At 31.3% G+C, this 20,754-nt stretch overlaps 1 protein-coding gene across 3 annotated transcripts in view; it reads left to right on the top strand.

Moving 5' to 3' along the window:
* The window catches only part of Nak (Numb-associated kinase), a 73,713-nt gene that overhangs the window by 47,824 nt on the left and 5,135 nt on the right, over window positions 1-20,754 (top strand). Inside the window, exons 12-13 of one of the 3 annotated variants that reach the window (XM_085820075.1) lie at window positions 4,330-4,597; window positions 8,739-8,956. In XM_085820075.1, coding sequence (XP_085676201.1) covers window positions 4,330-4,597; window positions 8,739-8,956 — 486 coding nt within the window. Of the gene's footprint in view, window positions 1-4,089; window positions 4,598-8,738; window positions 8,957-20,754 lie in introns of all 3 variants that reach the window. The other 2 variants (XM_085820074.1, XM_085820073.1) reach the window with 2 other exon arrangements.

The raw sequence follows: 20,754 nt of genomic DNA, 5'->3' as shown, positions 1-20,754 counted from the left end.
ATTAACTACTGATATGTTAAGAATTATGCAAAAGCTATGTAATGAGATAATTGGCTATACTGTTCATTACCATTAAACCTAAATATTAATTAATTGTTATTTAGTTTGGCTTTGGAACATTGCACTTCCTGCCATGCATCCAGGATTAATAGATTTCAGCATTTTGCTAGATCGATTCATAAATACTTTTAGTGAAATTCACTTCCATGATTCATTCACTTTTTTTTTTTTTTTTTTCCAAATTTATCCATTGTATTTGCTGTCTAGGTTTCAAGTTGCAGGTATTTCCAACTATTCATTCTATGTAAAAACCTTTGGAATTTATCTTTGAATGGTTTATTAACCAAAATATCAAATAGCTCTAAGATTCGAATTGTGTGTCTAGGAGTTACAGTCATATTAATTCATCCTCTTTGGACAAACATCTTTGCTTCTTCATTTAAATGGTTACATATAATGCAGGGATTGCCAACCTTTTCTTTACTATCTTAGAGCATATCTCAGAAATTCAGGAGTTCAACAGGCATGGGAGGCACGTGATGCAACTACTATAATAATAATAAATAAAATAAGAATAATAATAAAAAATATACAATTACACCAAAATAGAGTTAACTTTTATGAATATTAAAAGCTTCAAAGATCAAACAGTTTGCTTTGTTATTGTGAATATGTTTATGAAAATACGGTGCTGTAGCAAATTGTTTGTATAAATGTTGCTAGCCAAGGAAGAGAACTGTAAATTGCTGTTGTTATGCAACTGAAATAAGGTTTTTAAACTGTAATAATCAGTTGAAATTATTTTTTAATACCAACCATTGCAAAAGCTTATATATTTTTATTATTGTTTAATTTGACGAGAAGTCTACATATAACTCAATACAGGTTCGTGAAATGATGAGTTTATGTACAAATAAAAGTTACGGACATAAAGCGTAGCACACTATGGTTGAGCGTAGTATACAAAAGTAATGGGGATAGAAAATAGTTCACACTGTATGTGGAATCAGATGTTTCCAGCAGTCATTGTTGGCATCCAAAAATTTATTTGATCTAGTCATGTAGATACCGTGATTCAGTTTTTATAAAGTTTAATTGTACATTTCATACAATTATGAAAATAGCAAAGATAAAATAAGAATTTTGACTAAAGTTATCCATTACAATCATAAGTGCTTATTATCCAAACATTTAAAATTTAGATATTTGAATGGTGGTGCATTTTAAAATTGTTTTGCAAGCGCCGCATTGCCAATCCTGATCAAATGTATCTAGTCTTGTATTTTCTACACAAAAATACTTGATCCTTGAATACTTAATAAGAGAATGAAAATGTAAATAGCTATATTATAAAAAAGGGGGGAACCTTTTTAAAAGACCCGGTGAAGGAACCTTTTCAAAAGGTGTATTATACAGTACAAAGTTCGTAATCTGGACGTCCATTATCCCGAATGATCTATAATCTGGACCTCAAAGCCACAAACTAATGCGCGTAAAGCGTTTACCCATGCACACTTCCGATAGTGAAGAAAGTGACAGAGAGGTATTTCGATTGACAAGTTAGTCTGTATTCTCGACACAGCAATTACAGGACTTGAACAGTGGAGCTTTGTAACTGAACAAGAAATTACAGGGGTTAGACAAAAATATGGAAACACCTTTAAAAAAACATGTTTCTTTGCTTAATATGGTGTAGGAAACCCGTTGGCATCCAAAACAGCTTGCAGTCTTCTCAGAATGGATAAATACAGTTCCTGTATGTTTTCCAAGGGAATATTATACCATTCTTCCTGCAAAACGGTGGCAAGTTCAGATAACGATGTTGGCGGTGGATAACAAGAACGCACTTTCCGTTCCAATGTAGACCACAAAGGTTCGATAATATTCAGGTCTGGTGACTGTGGTGGCCAGGGGAGATGGGACAACTCATCCTCGTGCTCAGAAAACCAGTCCTGGACAATGTGAGCTGTGTGAACAGGGGCTTTGTCGTCTTGGAAGACACCATCACCATCGGGAAACAAAGTTTGTACCATGGGATGAACTTGATCGGCCAAAATGTTCACATAAGTCTTGGCAGTCATGTGCCCTGACACAGTTATCATGGGGCTAGCAGAGAACCACGATATGGCTGCCCACACCATAACAGAAACCCCGCCATGTTTCACTCTTGGCAACAAGCAGTCTGTATTATAGGCTTGAGATGGCGTTCTCCAGACGTAAACTCGGCCAGAAGTAAAAAACAATGTGAAAGAAGACTCGTCAGACCATATTACTCGCTTCCACTGCTCTATAGTCCAGGCTTTATGACTTAAACACCACCTTTTCCTGTTACGGGCATTAGCATCGCTGATGAGTGGCTTCTCAATTGCAGCACTGACAGCATTTGCCTGTTTATGAAGCTCCCTTCTAATTGTTTTGGTACTCGCAGGGTTCGGTAACACAGCATTCATTTCAGCAGTAACTTTTGCAGCTGTGGTCTTCTTATTTTTCGTCACAATTGCCCTTAATGATCGTCTGTCACGATCACTCAGGACACACTTTCGTCCGTGCTATGATTTTTTCCACTTTTCAAATATGCAGAATAAATCTTTGATAGAGTACCTCTTGAAACACTAAACACCTCGGCTACCTTGCTTACGGAAGCACCTACCCTACGTGCTGCAACAATTTGCCCACGTTCGAAGTCTGTTAACTCTGACATAATGCAATGACAACCTCACATAACAGTACTCCGACAACAACTGAACTGTTTAGCACATTTACGAAGTTGTATAGGTGGCGTCAGTAGTCAAAAATGCCAGCACCACCTACATATTTCATTAAAATCAATCTTTCTTTTCAAACATGCATTTCACAAGGTGTTTCCATATTTTTGTCCATCCACTGTATGTCTGTGTATAGAATTAAAGAGAAAGTATTAGCACAAAAAAACGAAGCAACTTAAACAACTTACATTGAAAGAAATGTTTAATAAAGTAAACAAATAAGTATTAAGCTCCTTTTTTTTTTTTTTTTTTTTTTTTTTTGTAAATTTTGATACTCTTTAGTTCATAATTGCTCTTTATTTCATAAATTATGGTTTCATATTTTTAATTGTATAATTTCTGTGTGCCATCTTACCAGATTTAAATTGATTATCTATAATTCAGGAAAACCCCTAATCCGGAATTGTAGAAGTCCCGTCGAGTCCAGATTACGGACTTTGTACTGTATAACATATATTCATGCATTTGTCAAATATTAAATGTGTTTTCAAAGATGACAAAGGGAAGCAAACACTATAAAAATGATGTAATTAGATGTAGAATTGGGAGATAGTTTCCCCAAAATGCAGAATGTGATGTTTTGATTTTTTATCTTATTTTTACTGAAGATGAGGTTAGGAGAAGTTGAGATATGAACATTAATACTTATCAGATACAGAATTTGTCATCACTTTTAGAATGTGAAGCATTTGAGAAAATATGTAGCTATATAAAAAAACCTGGAATCTATTCATGACAACTTTTTAGCCAAATTGGTTGTTATTTTATACAATAAATGTATTTAACTTTGACTTAAACTGCTATTAAGTTTGAAGAAGTAATTTGCTTAGATATTTTATTTAGTTAAAAGTCCTGCTAAAGAATTGTAGGTTAAGTATTTTTAAAAATTATTTCTGGTATTCTAAATGTAAATTTGAATTTTTATTTACAGACTAAGTTTATTATGATTTTATAATTTAGTAGTTTCTACTATATCAAGGGCTAAATTGCCTTACTATGTGTAGCTTCTATTTAAATGCAGTATGATTAAGTCAAACAACAAAAATATACATTAAGAAATTTAAATGATGAAGGTGATTTTTCTCAGGCTCATAAAAATGTGTAGAAAAGTATATCTCCCTTTTTTATATAATAATTTGTAATAATATAGAAAAAGTTTCATAAGTTTTATGCTCTATCACTACATAAGGAATATTTTGCATGATTTTCCTTTTAATTTGCTTGCTAAGTGTGGTGGTGTATGAAGGAATATAATGAACACAATTATGCTTAAAGCACTAATTCCTTCCTGTTGTATTTGACTAATTTTAACATATTTTTCCAGATCTGGCTAACTCTCCAGCTTTACTTCTGCCCCCCTCTGCTTGTCACTCTAACATATCTACTCCAGCTACTCCTCTTGGCTCATCATCCCAAACCTTTCTTTCTCTGAATTCATGTCTTACCCCAACGATACCCCAAACTGCATTGTCTGCTCCATCACTCATCAGTCCTTTTACCCAAAAAACCTTTCTTGTGCCTTCACCGTCTTCTGTCTCTACAGCATCAGTTTTGTCGTCGCCAGATTCTACTCAGCTAGTCAGTCAACGGAAATTATCAACTTCAGAAGTGCCGACAGTGGAAGTTGCAAGTGTTCCACCACCACCTGTATCTCAGCAGATAGCTTCTGGTCTTCCATCTTCTACTGAAGAACATCGACCGTATCTGGCTGCTGCATCTATTCCTGAGATTTCACCTCATAATCTAGTATCTGTGACACCACCTCCTTCTCCGACCCCCAGTCAGCATAGTCATCATAGAAGGAACGCTAGTGATACATCTGCCTTTGATAAGTAAGTAGATTATTTTTAATATACATGTTTATAGTAAAATAACGTTTATAGTAAATACTTAAAATTATCTGCAGCATTCATATAAGAATGCTGCTTAGAGCTTAAATGTATAAAGTAACATTCGAATAAATACGATTCAGATTTACATAATAATTGTATTCTTATTCATTTCATGAGGATTTGGAATAACTTTCCAATCTGAAATTCTTTATGAAAGATAATTATATTTATTGGATATTATTAAGTTTGAAGATTAAGGGTTATTATGAAATGCTATTAGTATGCCTAAACAGTTTCATAATGAGGTGAAAGGTTTAAAAGGGAATGCAATATCAGTTTTTTCTCTAAAAATATTGATGAAAGAAATCAAGGGTATATCTATGGTATTCTATTAGCAAGTACATTGTTTGACTCAAGATTGCTATACTATTTTATAATAATTATAAAAGCATTAAAATAGCTTTTATAATTATTACAGTACAAAGTCTTTAATCCGGACGTTCATAATCCGGAATGATCTATAATCCGAACCTCAAAGCTACAAACTTTCTGCGCATGCATAAACGCATAATATGTTTACGCTTGCGCATAATACCTTTACGCATGTGCGTAATACATTTATGCATGCGCATCTAATGTATAACGGACGGTATAAGCTAGGCTAAAATTATCTAATTATCTATTTCAGTTAATGTTGCAGATTGCGTTGTTCCTTAATATTTTAATTGGATTTGGCTTATTATTTTTGCAGACTGTTAGAGCAATTTTATAAAAAGTAAACTTGAACTTTCAATTATGTCAAAAAGATTTTCTGATTCTGGAGCTGCCAAAGGATCTACAAAGCGAAAGCATTGTTTCGATGTCTATCAAACAAAAAATGGAATTGCTGCAAAAAATGGAGGCATGAAGAAAGTGATAGAGAGGTTAGTGAAAACGAAAAAATTTCGATTGACAAGTTAGTCGGTATTCTCGGCACAGCAGTTACAGGACTTGAACAGCGGAACTATAACAGATTCTAAAATATCCATATTCATTCCAAATTCTAAAGAGCCATAGCACAGAAATAGGAAAATGATTTGAAACTAACTAATTTCTGTCTTCCAAGCCAAATTTTTGGATAAGTCTACAACTGAATTCAGTATTAGCCCGGGAGCTTTACAGCATATAGCCTATGTGACTCTGCCAAATGACCAAAATCAGAAAATTACATATGTATCTAAATAATAAATGTAATAATGAAATGTTGAAAGAGGGTGCCAGTTTATGTTCATTTTGGTCATTCATTTAAATTTTTTGTGTAAAAATTGTTCCACATTCAATTCTTAGATTCTTAATTGTCTCGTAGTTCTTACAGATTTCAATATACATTTAAATTTTAGTTAACCAAAGTTAAAAGAACCAGGAGGGGAATTGAATTATCTGAAAATTCAATTCAATCAAAATTCAATGAGAAAAGCTCCTGATCATTTCAAATTATCCAATTGCCATTCAGTGATTTCAGCGTTCAATTTATAAATCTACCGTCAGTAAAAAAATTACAAAACTAAAAGAATTATCTAAAAATCTTGATATAACAACAATTTATTATAAATAACAAATAATGCATAGTGCAGATCTAAAGCATAGGAAATGTGCACCACGAAACATATGCAAGGAGCATTGAACTAGTGCATCAGTTTGAACTGCTTATGTGTTATTGTTGTTTGCATTAGTGAATAAGAATGAGAAAGATGAAATTTGTTCCCTCTTGAATTTGTGATTATAAGCAAAATCAGTTTGTTCGCTCTGTTTAAAGAAACTTTGAGATTTATCTGGATGTAAATATTAGTAAATACATAATTACATATAAATACTTCTCAGCACATAAATTTAGACTTATATCCTAAATATGAATTTTCTTGCTTATTTTTATAACTTCTATGTATGTAAAAATATTTCTAGACTTCTGGTGCTTGTTGATTTCAAGCAAGACCACATAATACTGATAACAGCATTGAAACACTATCTAATTTTTCAGCAAAATTGGCTATGCAAATGTTTTCTTATTTTAAGTACTAATGTTAGCAAAATATAAATACTATTTTTAAGGATTAAAATAACAGTTTTCATAAAGGTCTGAAAGAGAGAGAGAAGTCATGTTGTTTCTTGTATCAAAAGCATTATGATAAAACTATATGCTATTGGAGGAAATGGACAATTTTAGAAACACAACAACTTTTCAAATGCAGCTTTGCAGATTCCAATACAAATTTTAAATTGATTACATACCGTATATACCCGCATATAAGTCGAGATATTTTGGACAAAAAAAAAACACTTCAAAGTGGGGGGTCGACTTATATGCGGGGCCATAAAAAATTAAAAGAATCGGAAGTTCAAGAATTTCTTTATATAATGCAGTTGTTTTCTTCCCACACTCAAATTGGACGACTTATCAAATAAGTCACTTACTTGAAGTAATTTCATGACTTAAAGTATATGACGAGCTAATCACAGAGTTTCATACTTTAACTAGAGTAAGTTTCAATTAAACCAAAGAATTTTCGGCCCCCGAACAACCGATCAGTATCGAGCAATAAAAAAGTTTCGCCAACATGCCAAGAAAAGAGAAATGCAGATAGTTTTTACGTATGTATAAGTCTTTATAATAGTTATTGTTCATTCATGAAATACTTTTGTTAACAGGCGTACACTTCAAAATTAAAAAAAATAGCCCACGCAAAAACTGAACAGTTTTGAATATTTCTTTTAACTTTTAAAAAGGGAAAATGCAGATAGATTTTACGTACGCGAATCTTTTCCGGAACAAATTCTAGAAGGTTACTATGTACGATCATTTTTCCCCAATTATCCTGCGTTTTGGATACAACATTTACAAAGGGAGGCAACATTTTAAAAATCCCGATATTGCATTAATTGCTCAGTGGGTTAGAGATGCTTGGAACGAAATACCCTCTGAAATTATTATAAAATCATTTAAAAAATGTTGTATTAACAACGAACTAGACGGCGCAGAAGATGATGTTTTTGAAAGTGAAAATGACGACGAAGGCTCTAGTAGTGATTGTAACAATACAGAGTTGGAGACTGAAAATATGCATGATGACGAGCCAATGACGACAGAAGAGTTCTATGAAATGTTTGGCGAATCTGACCATGAATCGGACGTTGAAGGATTTTGATTTTGTTTTTTTACCAAGGTATTTTTATATTTACTTTTTTTTCTCAGATGATTTTGAATAAATGTAGTACTTAAAAAAGTTTTTTCGAAGTTTCTCGATCAATTTCGGAAGTGGGGGGGGTCGACTCATACGCGGGTTTCTTATTTTCTACGAATTTTTTATGTAGAAATGGGGGGGGATTTATATGCGGGTATATACGGTAGTAAAATTATATGCCTATAGAATAACTGCTGGTTTTCTGTTAAGAAAAGGCAACCAATTGTAACACAAAATAAATCTTTCTCCCTAGTCTCTCGTCTATTTAACTTTAAATATTTGGATAAGATGCAGTGCCATGTGAAAGGCATTAATATTTTGTCACCTATAAATTTAGCCTTTAGCTCTGTGAAACGTCTCGCACTGCTAAGTAAAAAATGTAGTATATGATCCACAGTAACGCTAAAAATGCTGAAATTCCCAATGGAGGATCAAAATCTGTTGTCACACTTTTGAAAATGTCCAGAAAGGTTAAAAGCTATGTCCATTCCTGAATTGCAATATAAATATGCTTTTATCGATGTGATGTCTTACCTGATTAATCAGTCCTTATTGATGAGGTTGTGGATAATCAGAAAAAAACTGTTTTTTCTATAAAAACGTGTTAAGAAATATCTTTTGATAAAGTATTTATAAATAATATTACTAATGTATACTAAAAATTAAATATAGCAGGCATTTTAGGTATAGTAGTTCCAGTAATGTTTTAAGATTTGTTGGTTTATTACCTATTAGAAATTATTTAAGACAGTGTGAGTATTTCGGCAGAAATTCTTAACTAATCTAAGGGCCTAAAAGTAAAAAGGTGTTCTGAATAATCACCAAATATATATATATATATATCCATTTAATTTACTTTTAAACATCTATTGTAATAAAGAGTATTGAATGTTATAAATAAGTTGACCCCTTTTTTTTATCAGAAATGTAGCAAAAGAAATTACTCAGTTTCTTACACCATATGAAACATCACAAAATCATGCCGTGGCAACAAATGATGCACAGCCCTCTGCTGCTACACAGCAGAAGCATCCTAGTGACCTGTCACAGTGGAATCCTTTTGTTGGTGCACCTGGAAATTTGGCTGAGGACCATGTTTTTGGCCAAGAATTTGACAAAATTCGCCGCGGGTCCCAAAGTAGTAAGTTTAGAGTATTTAGTATTTATATTGAAATAATTTACATAGAATTTAATTTTGAAATCTTGTTCCTAATCAAAGTAATCTCTGATTAGGAACAATATGTACTTGTATTAGAAAAGCAATATACTCATTATTTTTAGCATGGAAGTAGGGATAAAAGCAGATGCCCTCGACCCACTATGGTTGATAGTGCTGCCGAACTTTGATAGCTGAAAGAGACATGTTTTGTTTACATCCAGGAAATGTTGATCGCGGTTTGATAATAATTCCACACACAACAGTTCCACAAAAATTTTAAAGTGTGGACGCTTCTACATGATAGAAACATTAATTATTGGATAGCTAATAGCAGTTGGTATAGCTTAGTGGCATTTCTGCACGAATCAAATCTTGCCTATTATGGAGCATATTATAAAACTTGCTCTCAGTATCATAAATAAAAAGTGCTGAAATGGGTAAAATTGCTAAGAAGAATTATATAAAATTCATTAGAGATATATTGAATGCTCTACCAAAATATATTTACTAGAAAATCTGAATTTCATAATGAATGTACTCAAAAGCGGTTTTCAGTTAAAAAAAAAAAAAAAAAAAAAAAAACTTAATTTAAAGTAAAATCATAGGGTTGCTAACAGTGATGGATTTTAAATCAAAATTGTCAGAGAAATTTAGCAAATTCAGTGTAATCACTTTTTACTCCAAATGGGCAATTTGCCCAGAAGGTCTATTAATTTCGTTTTGGCATTTTACGTTGATTCCCTATAAATGGTGAATCACTTTTTAAATTGTTACCATCAAATATTACAGCCTTGTATTAAAGAAATTAAATAGTGAAGAATCAGCATACATGTATGTTTCTTACATTGTGATAAAACAACGGTACCTGGAGCCATCAAATTTTGAGTAAGGTATGTTTCCATACGAGTATGGGCATCCAGAAGCCCAAATTTGGAATTTGTTTTATTATCTCTTTCATATTTTGTAAAGCATTTATGAGATTTTGATTAAGAAACTCAACAATTTCAAAGTGAGCAATGGCAACTCTGTATGGCAGGGGACATTTTTATCTCCAGCGTGCGAGCCTCTGTATCAGAAATTCTAAAGGTATGCTCTTTTAACTATTTTGTAATGTTGCTGGGGAATTGAATTTTATGGATTAAGTGTGAAGAACATGATATTTAATAAATAAAAAGGTAACACACAAATCATTTTTAAAAACACCCCTTTGGCTGTAATGTAAAATCTGAAAGGTTTCATTTTTTTTATGTGTTATGTCTATAGCATCACTTGTTTGGCTCTTAAAATTCTATTAATATCCCTAGGCAATCCATATGTGGGCACTAATGATTCTAGGGAATCCACATGTGGGCACTTCAGTGTAGTTTTTAATCACGTATGACCAAGAGTATTATGATAAAGAAAATTATTTCTAAAGTTTTTTAATATATATAATTTGTTTTATATATTTTAGTGTGTTGAATGGTGGGAAAAATCATGAAGAGGAAAATTATTCCTTCTAATTAATGCAATATCAAAGGATGCATTATATTTTTTCCATTCTTCTAGTCTGTCTAATGGTGAAAAATTGCATTCAGTCCAATAAAATTTGATATTTGATTTGAGGATTTGATCTTATTATCACCTCACAATCATCCTGAGATTGTTATGCACTAAATCAAAAGTAAAAAATAGACTAGTGTAAGATTAACAAGAAGAAATTAATACTAAATCAAAATCTTTATTGAAAATTAAGGCAATAAAAAAAATATTCTCCTTGTAAATTAACATATGAATGTCAAGCTTAATTTCTGTGTAAACAGTGCTGTATACTAACCCCCTAACATATGCAACTTAATCTAAATTATAAGTTATGTAAGTGCGCAAAAGCCATAACATTCAAACTGAAACCTACTAATCTCTACATATGATAAAAGAAAGAGTCTGTGTGTCTTTCGTTCGTGTCTACGAAATTTGGTATATTGATGCATCTAGGCTAGAAGCAGTACACCTCGAAGCGATTTTTTTAAAAATTCAAATCAGGTTTTTTTTTTTTTTTTTTTTTTTTTTAAATCTTTTCAATTTTATTGCTTCATTTTGAATAGTTTCATTCTTTTAGAAATATGGTTTCAGCAACAGTTTTTCATTCAATCGTGTGCTGGACTGCTGACTGTTGAAAATCAGCACTCTTACACTTGTAAAAATGAGAGTGATAATTCTGTGCAGTTTTTAAATTTAATGTTTCTCTTGTATACTGGACGTTTGTTGAGAGAAAACAAGGGGAAGTTGGTTAATTTATTTATTAGGATAATTAATATTTGTTTAATGGATATTGCTCATTTTATTGTAATTTTGTTATATGTAATACTCTTTTTTTATGAATTTGTTCTGCAGAGTAAAATTCTGCGCAGTTTTTAAATTTAACTTTTGGTGTTTCCTTCAGGCATTTTCCTGTCATTTAAAAGCCAGACAAAGGCTGGCCCCGTAGCTGCTAGTTATAAATAAAAACTCCGTAAACAGTTCCAGATTTTCTTGATTCATACTTCTTGCGCCCAAACAATATTTACAGGGTTCATTTATAAAATAATGCTTTTTAAATAATATAAGGTGATCGTAATTAATTGGCCTATTCAGAGCAATCTGTAGCTTCAGCTAAAATGTAGGTTGATTAGAAAATTTGTAGATAGACAATTTCATCAAAATTTGCCATTACAGCCAAAATTTTTTAAAAGAAATGTTAAACCTAATGTGAGCTATTTTAAAGTTTTCAAGCATTATGACAATCAAAGAATGATCATTGTGGCACTGCGAGTACAGAAGGAAACAATCTGATTAGGTCTGCATAAATAGAGGTCTGAGCATGAGTTCTGGGTATAAAAAGGAAGCGATTGAGTGAGTAGCATTCTTTTAGTTATGATGGTTATTAGTTTGCCAGAACATGTATTAATCATAAAACTGTTTTATGAAAATCGGAAATGTTGTAGCCACTCTTTGTGGATTCCAGTGTCCAAAGAAATTCCACCGGGGACCAGTGTCTTCACAAGGCGCGAGAAACATGTGCACTGCCCAAAAAAGAAAAGACAAAAAAAGTTTCAGTTCTATACCTCCCATTCTACTGGACCGATTGATGAAATTCAACTTGCATTTTTCATGTCTCGAAAGCAGGACTTAGGATATGTATTAGATTTAAACATGTACGCTGCGCAAAAAAAGAAAAGGGGGACAGTTCTTTATCTCCCATTCTACTAGGCTGATTAATGAAATTCAACTTGTGTTTTTCATGTCTCGAAAGCACGACTTAGGATATGAATTATATATATATATGTATGTAGCATTGTTCTAATATAGGTATTTTGACATTAAATCGGGCTTTTTCTGAAATGGCATGCCAATTTTTTTCCTTATTTCAATTCTACGACTCAATTTATGTTAAACTGCCAAGTTTTGTAAAAATCACATAAGTAGTTTTAAAAAAGTTAGCTCTCAAAATTTTAGCTGTTCAATATTAATTGAATTTGATATATATTTATTAATCTCTCCTTTTTTATTAAATTTATTTGATTCTTCCTTTTACTTTTTGAAATTTAGGTTCATTCCAAATAAAATTCGCCCATTTTTTATGATTTATTTTTAAAATTTGTGTTTTTAACATCATCTTAAAGTAGAGGCACGCCTGCAAAAAAATTAAGAGTTTTTATACAAAATTTTCTAAGATATACATGAATTTACATATTGGCAATTTGAAAGTTGACATATTTGTTATAAACAATAACAACACCAAATGTGGTTTACGCACTTTGTTAAAATTATCTAAAAATATACGAGCCTGCTCGTCTACAATGAAAAAAAAAAGGGGGGGGAATAGATTGCTGTAAATTGAGGAGTTAACCAAGTGAATTACTCTTGGTGCAAACTTTAAAAAATGTGCCAAGATAAATTTTTTAATTCCTCCGTAAATTTCACACCAAATTTTACAAAATTAATATTTAGGCATAATTTGAGTCGTAGAATCGAAATATGGGAAAAAAATTGGCATGTCATTTCATAAAAAGGCCGATTTTTGTATCAAAATATCTATCTTAAAATATTGCTATATATGAATCTAATATAAATCCTAAGTCACACTTTCGAGACATAAAAAATGCAATTTGAATTTCATCAGTTGTCCAGTAGAATGGAAGATTAGAACTGTCCTCTTTCTTTTTTCTTTTTCCTTTTTTTTTTTTTTTTTTTTTTTTTTTTTTTTTTTTTTTTTTAATGCAGTGTACCTTCTAGTGAAATTTTTTAAAATTTTCTTTTATTTGTGTTTGGAATCTTTCAGCTCATCCTTTGAATGTCTACAATATTTCGAATCAAGTGCCATTTAAGTTACAGCTTCAGAGTGCTCTGAATACGCCAAGTTTACTTAGCATGACGTAGCATATTAAGAATTATTTCACTCATATGGATGAATTATGACAGAGTTTGTACATAAAAATATAGCAGCAGTTGGGGCCAATTTAACACTTTTTAATTCAATATAGACAGGTTATCCCCCAACATATTCACATAATTATATATAATGATAAAAACAAAGTAGCAGATGATATTTCAGCAGCAAAGAAAAGCAGAGAAGATATGCACAGATGAAAATATTGTTGCGTGCGTACGGGTTCGTTATGAAATGAATGCACAAGTCCGATGAAAAATGAAGAAAATTTATTATTATAAAAGAAGTTAAACCAAAATACTTAAATTTTCTCAGATATTCAAGCAATATTACAATATCTCACAATAGTTATCTTTTAACTACTCAAACGTTCAAGAGAACTTAATTCAAAACAGTTAAAGAAAGCTAATCTGCGAATTCGCTACAATCAACAAGAGCAGTTTTCTAAACAAACTCTTAAAACAACAACAAACTAGCTAAAATCATCGAATTGAGAGGTTTTCCTCCTTTTTATATGATTTTTACATTGCGCGCGAAAATTTTCTGGAACTTTCTCGAAATCAAAAAGATATATTTATTTATTAAATGTTAAAGTACGTGCTCTTGTATTTTTAATTTTCCGGCTTAGCTTTCCTTTAATATTCATCATGCACTGCATATCATGGGGAATAAAACAATTTAATTTATAATTCAACTAACATTAGCTATTTAAATACCAAATCCATAACAATGTAAACAAAGATTCAGAACGAAATTATGGTTCTGCTTTAGTTCTATTTGTTGGTAAAACATTTAGTTAAAAATATCAATAATATTATTGACTGAAAGTTTTTTCCCTTCCCCATTATGTAAATATGCATTATGTATTATGTATTACATGCATCGTGAGGACTATATATGGCAAAGATTAATTTTGAAATTAATCAGTTCAGAAAAATTTACTGTATATTATTTTTAGGGTAGAAAAGGGAAACAACCAAATAAAATACCGATTTAAAAGTCTATTACAAAATAAAGTTAGGATTTTGTTTCACATAATCATATAGTTTAGTCACATAGCTTAGGCATATGTGCACAAAGTAACAGTAAATTTTGCAGTTTCTTACAGAGTTACATAAAGGTTGATAGACTGCCCAATGAATTATGCATTACTTGCATTCATGGAGGTAGGAAAGGAAGGAGTGGCCAACCGGCACTAGAAGTGAATCACTGCTTCAAAGCTTCAGTAACCAGATGGGGAGTTCTTTATTTACATTCAGAAGCTCGCTTGAAAGTGTTCTGATAGTATTTCGACACACGACAGTTCCATACAAATCAAAAAAGGGACACTTTCACATGAAAGAAACATTCATAGTGTGATAGATAATAGCGATTTGTATAGTTTAGTGACATTTACGCAAAAATCACATCTTGGTTATTTTTTGATAACTAACAGCAGCGATTTTGATTATGAATTTGTTTTATAAAATTCTAAGCTGTTGAACTACAAAAATATAGATTTTAACAAAAATGTTATGCTTAAAGAATGAAAAATACCTTACAGTACCTCTAAAATTGTATACGTCTTTCGATACCCTTGATAGAGTATTCGCTACTGTTATTTTATGTTCCAAATGCCAAAATGTTTTAAATAAAATAAATTTTTTTCACATCCATATAGTATTGTAACATGTACCTTTTAAAATTTTTTAGAGGAGAGGCTTTACTGCTGCTCATTTTAAACTGATCGTTTTAATTTTATATATCTGAAAAATAATCACTTTGGGCTTACACGTTTTACTTATTTGGGTTAGTTAAAAATAAAATCCTTATTTTATTCCCTTTCAGAAATGTTCAGAGAAAGTTAAGTACTATTTAAAGTATTTCACTAATTTCTAATAATTCTCTAATTTAAAATGAACCGAATAGAGCATTAATTATAAATTTACTTATATCAGGGTTTCCACGCTACCTGGAAAACCGGGGAAACCGGAAAAAGTCAGGGAATTCGGAAATTGACCAAAAAATTCAGGGAAAAGTCAGGGAATTTAAGTGTTTTAGTCAAAATCTGGAAAAGTCAGGGAATTTCATACAACGATCCCGCCAAAAAAGGCGAGATTTGCGCCGACGTCGGAAGAGATCACTTTTTTGGCGAATTGTGTATCACGTGAGTGTCAGTCGGGCAGCTGGCATAGAGCCAATTTTCACAGCTCCAATTTGATTGTCTTTTAGAAAGGCAAATCAAGTTTCCCGCAACTTTTGGTTTCCAGTAACCTCGAGAAACGCATGTACAGTGCATGAACTAAAGAAAGTATGTGTTCTCATATAAAACAAAATGGGTTTAATCCTTGTATACGGTACCATGAAGGTTAGAATAAAAAAATATGTATTGTAAAGAAAGAAAACCTCTCTGCAACAGACGTGGCTCAGTTCCATCATAGAGGGGAACAGCCGTGCATGCGCGATATATCTGTTGCCAAAGCTCGAAACCGGTGTCAAAGTTCGAAGGTCACGTTATCAAGAGTTCATAAAATGAATATCGTTTAAAATTTCTTTAAACTCTAAAGGAAAAGAAAATATTTTTTTGCGCAAGTAAATTAATTCATGGATTAGTTATTTTGAGGGGGGGAAACCCTACGAAAATTTAAAATTATTACGAAAAATCCAAGAAAAAACTTTCTTTGATAAAACGTTTCTTCTTGGATTTTTCACAATAATTTAAAAACGGATTTTCGTAGTTTTCTTTTTTGTCAAAGAACGTTTTTTCTTAACACGTTTTTCTCAATTTCTTGTACACATCGTGGAGAGGGAAATTCTGGCCGCCAGGTTCCGTCGCCAAATCCCTTGGCAAATTTTCCCTTCTAGCCGCGTAATAGCATTTACGTGTATGGAACCTTTCCTTCTTTACATAGACATTCTTTGGTTAGAATAATCTCCATGTATGGTACAGCGGGATTTGACGACATGATGATGAGCAGTAAACAAGTCATTTTGTTCTTGGCGACAATTTTCAAAATCGTGCAAAGGCCGTACCGTATACTAGGATTTTACCGCATTTTATAAAAATTATATACCTTTTATAAAATTATTTACCGCATTTTATAAAAACAAGGTATATATATATATATACCTTGTTATTAAAATAACAAGGTGTATATATATATATATATAAAAATTGTAGAAAGCTCGCCTAAAAGTTACCAAGAGTACTTGGTACTAAAAGTTACCAAGAGTTTTCTTGACCAAAATTGTTTTTACTGCTTTGCTTGATATATATATATATATATATATATATATACCTTGTTATTTTGCAGTAAAATAAAAAAATAGTAATCAGTCATCTAGGCTAACCATGTAATATAACTATATTCGCTAAAATATCGTTGATTATTCTAATTCAATTTTTAAGTAATTATCTTTATTTTTATGTTATTCATATCATTTAATGTTTCTTCTTCCCTCTAATTTTATTTATCATTAGTAAATAATATTTCCAAATTTCAGGAAATTTTCTCTGGCATAATTCTGAAATTAATTCTAGCAGTATGATGACATCACGAAATTTAATGCACATATTTTTTCCTTATGTATGCTGCGAAATAAATATAAAATACCTCAATTTAGTAAAAAAAATATCATTAAATAGATTTCTTTCTTTCATTTAGCTGGAGAATGTCTGCAAAAAAAGCCTTATTTTATTCCAGATTGGGGAGATTCTAATCTCAATCTTCAGTGGAGAAAACAACTCCTATTATAATTATATTTGTGTTTTCAAGTGTTAAGGTGCCTTTTAAGAAGACACCTCACACAAATTAAATTTACCTAAAATCTAACCTAACTTTTAGCATTGCGTTGTGATTTATAAGAACCGGATTAGCCTCATGTTGAACTGGTGATGATCATGAGTAATAATTAAATAAAACATACAATTGTTATCCAATGTATATATCTTAAATTTTATTAAGTTTCTTAAGTGGAAAAGTAAACAAAATTATCAAACAAAGTGTACCAAGAATAATTAAGAATAAATGTCCTCTGGGATTTATTGAATAATTAAGTGAATTTGCTACACAGTACAAGTAATACCATAATTAATTTACCTCTTAGCACAGCCAACGTGCGTTACGCGGATAGACTGGAATTTTCTCGAAACATACCTGGAAAAATCAGGGAATTTCCTTCTCCTGTTTGAGTGGCAACCCTGTTATATTTTTCAATTTAAAAGATGCCTCAGAAGCCAAAAAATCATGTCATATTTAAGAAAGTATTTTAGGAAGAAGCTCTATAAATAGAAAAGAAATAATGCATAATTTTAATATTAATAATACAATAAACTTTGATCTTTAATTTTTTACCTTAACCGAATAAAATAGAATTACCTTACATTTTTTTTCTAATGTAATTAATGAAAACTTGTGAAAATATTTTATTCAAATTAAACCATTCTGAGAAATCTGTTCTGCGAAAAGTGTAGCATTTAATTCCGTTCAAAATGAAATCTTGTTTATAAATATGTTGTTTTCATATACTTAGGACTCTGAAGTGTTGTAGAAAAAGAAAATATATACACTTATATGTATATTTACGACATAATTACAAAATATTTACCATCAAAACCAATTGAACTTAATGGTAAATGACCCAATGTTTTGGTCACCACGTAGGGATCGCCAGTGCTTCAGAGCAGGGTACGGGAGAAACCTGTTTAGGGCTACTCCATCTTACTTCCTACTTCCATGCTTGCATTACTCTTAGGGTTACTGTGTAGCAAAGGGGAAAAAGAGAAATGAATATAAAATATTGCATTGTAATGTAATCATCCTGTATTTATTTTTACATTCCATTGAAAACAGTCACATGATTTCCAAATCTCATGATGAAGAAAAGCAACTTTCTTTTTGTCAGAAATTACAGTGTGGCATATTAAATAAAAATATTATAGGAAATCACCAATTGATTTTTTTTTATTGATTGATTTTCCCTTGTTTTAAAAAAGTTGAAGAGCTGACCTCTGAAAATTGCAGTGGAGTAAGGACAGATGATCTTTGTATGCTTTACATTAATTGAGCAATAATTGAATCTACATATTTATTCAAAGTCTCCTTGTTATTCTTACAGAATTTATCATGACAGCTCTGGTTGGTAGACCAGTATACAACTAATTAATTATGATGCATTAGTCTGTTTAAATTTTCCAATTTCCATTATACAAAATTCTGATTTGTATAAACATTACCTTGGAAATTTCAGTGAAATTTTCCTTATGGGATCATAGTTTATTTTGCATTTGTGCCCACATTTTTTTTTAATATATATGTATATATTTGTTTCTTGTACGAAATTGTTAATCTTTAGTTCTATGTGTGGCAATATTTAAGTTGTAAAAATAATTTAAGTAGAACACTGAGATATGAGCAAATACACTCCTCATAGGCTTTGATGACAGATTTTTATGCTACGTCATACCCATGCTCACAATATTTTAAAAAAATACGGCTCTAAAAACTTATATTAGTTGTTGGTGTTGTCATTTTTGTGTGCTAAGGAATTGCTTAATATCTGTGCTCTCTTTGAGCTATTTGCAGTTATTATGCTGTGTATAGTTAATTTTTAAAGTAAATTGTTAATTTCTTCCTGTTTATCTGGAGTTATTATTTAGAAAGCTACTGGAAAACTTGTAGCCCACAACAATATTTTGCACCACAGTAGCTGGAAAACATTACACTTCCCATCTATTCTATAGTTTAGAGAAGGAAAGATTTAAACTTTTTAAATTTAAAAAGAAATACTTTTGTTTAAAAAATGAGTTTTTATTCTGAGATTATATAAAATGAAGTATGATTTTAAGTGGAAAATATTCTTATGTAGATTTTAATTGTACTACAAAACCACCCTCTAATTTGTCAGTACTACTTATTAATCGTGGCCACTATTTAATTGCATTCAGTTTTCAAAGTTGATCTTTTCATTCCTGAAATAGAATAAAAGTATGAATATTCCTTAACATATGGGTTTTACTAGATGAGCTGATGTTATAAAGTAACTCAGAAAAGTTTGTTTATGAATGCTGTTATTTAAAGGTATGCTAGTATTCTGTTCTGTATTTGTCTGACAAAGAATGACTATCCACCCTTAAGAATAGACTCAAAGAATCTTGAAGTAAAAAAAATAATAATAAATAAATAAATAAATAGTTGGCTCAGTTTCTTTGAATTTGTGTTATGTATTGGAAAGCAAAAGATTAACATCAAATGTGGGGATGTTTGGTGGCCACTTTCAAAACTCGGTGTTTAGAACATAGAGAGAGGCTTTGTTAAATATTACCATACACATTTTCATTACATATACAAATACATTAAGCCTAATCCAATAGTCCAACATTAAATCGTGAATTACAAAGCTTATGAATGTGTAACACACACACACATATATATATATACATATATATAATGATTTTCAAATGCGTAGATGAAGACACTGGAACTTTAACAGCTTATGATACTGTGTAGATGGCTGAGAAGACCATAGTGGCTTGAAGGTGGCTGAATAGAAAAGCATGATGATGCATTTAGCACAATGGATCTTGAAGAATCACAATCTTTAATTTTTTACATGTATCAAATCATCCTTTTGCAGACAAGATGTTCTTAATTGTATTTGAATACAATAAGTTTCATTTTAAAGTACGATGTCATCTTAAGTAAGTAAGCGGCAGTAGCATGGATGAAAAGCGTCTTGCTAGCAGGAGAGCTTATGCGTAAAAGGCAAGAGTGTCATAGTACTTCAGAGGAAGAAGGTTAGGAGTAGGAAAAGTTTTGGTGTATAATTAATTTGATTGGACAAGAGGTATCTGCATTAAAACATTACGTAACATAGAAAAATCTGGAACCTGTGAGAAAAGATGAACCCAGGGGAAGATTACCAAATTTAGAATGTTAATTTTGAGGTCACCAGTTATTTTTTTTAGAACAGCTATCATATTTTGATATATCTTACATATATTGACCTCACAGGTCCTTTTTGTTTAGTTCATAAGCTTTTCTTACATTATATATACATATATGTGTGTGTAATGAACAGTGAAAATTTTGATAGCTTAGAGATGTTGAAAATCCAATCCACAATGAATAAGAAATTTAGCAGTCGAGGTAGATTTAATTCAACTTTTATTTTTGCAAACGTGTTGCAGCCACAAACAAGTTGGCACATTAGTTATGTTTATTCCAAAAGTTTACATGTTTGGTAAATTTGTAGTAAGAAAGGAGGAGCAAACAGACTGCAGTCCAGTGAGGCCAAAGCATAGAAAGCAAGTGCATTATGTTCAGGGTGAAATCTTAATTCAGACTGAGTTAGTTTTGGTTCTCAGTACATTTGATTTGATAAGTAATACTGC

Source organism: Stegodyphus dumicola, chromosome 7 (genome assembly GCF_044657685.1).
Source record: "Stegodyphus dumicola isolate Sdum_Otavi_A_Nest chromosome 7, ASM4465768v1".
Taxonomy (NCBI): Eukaryota; Metazoa; Arthropoda; class Arachnida; order Araneae; family Eresidae; genus Stegodyphus; species Stegodyphus dumicola.
The sequence above is the reverse complement of the archived record's forward strand: the minus strand, read 5'-3'. Positions and strand labels throughout refer to the sequence as shown.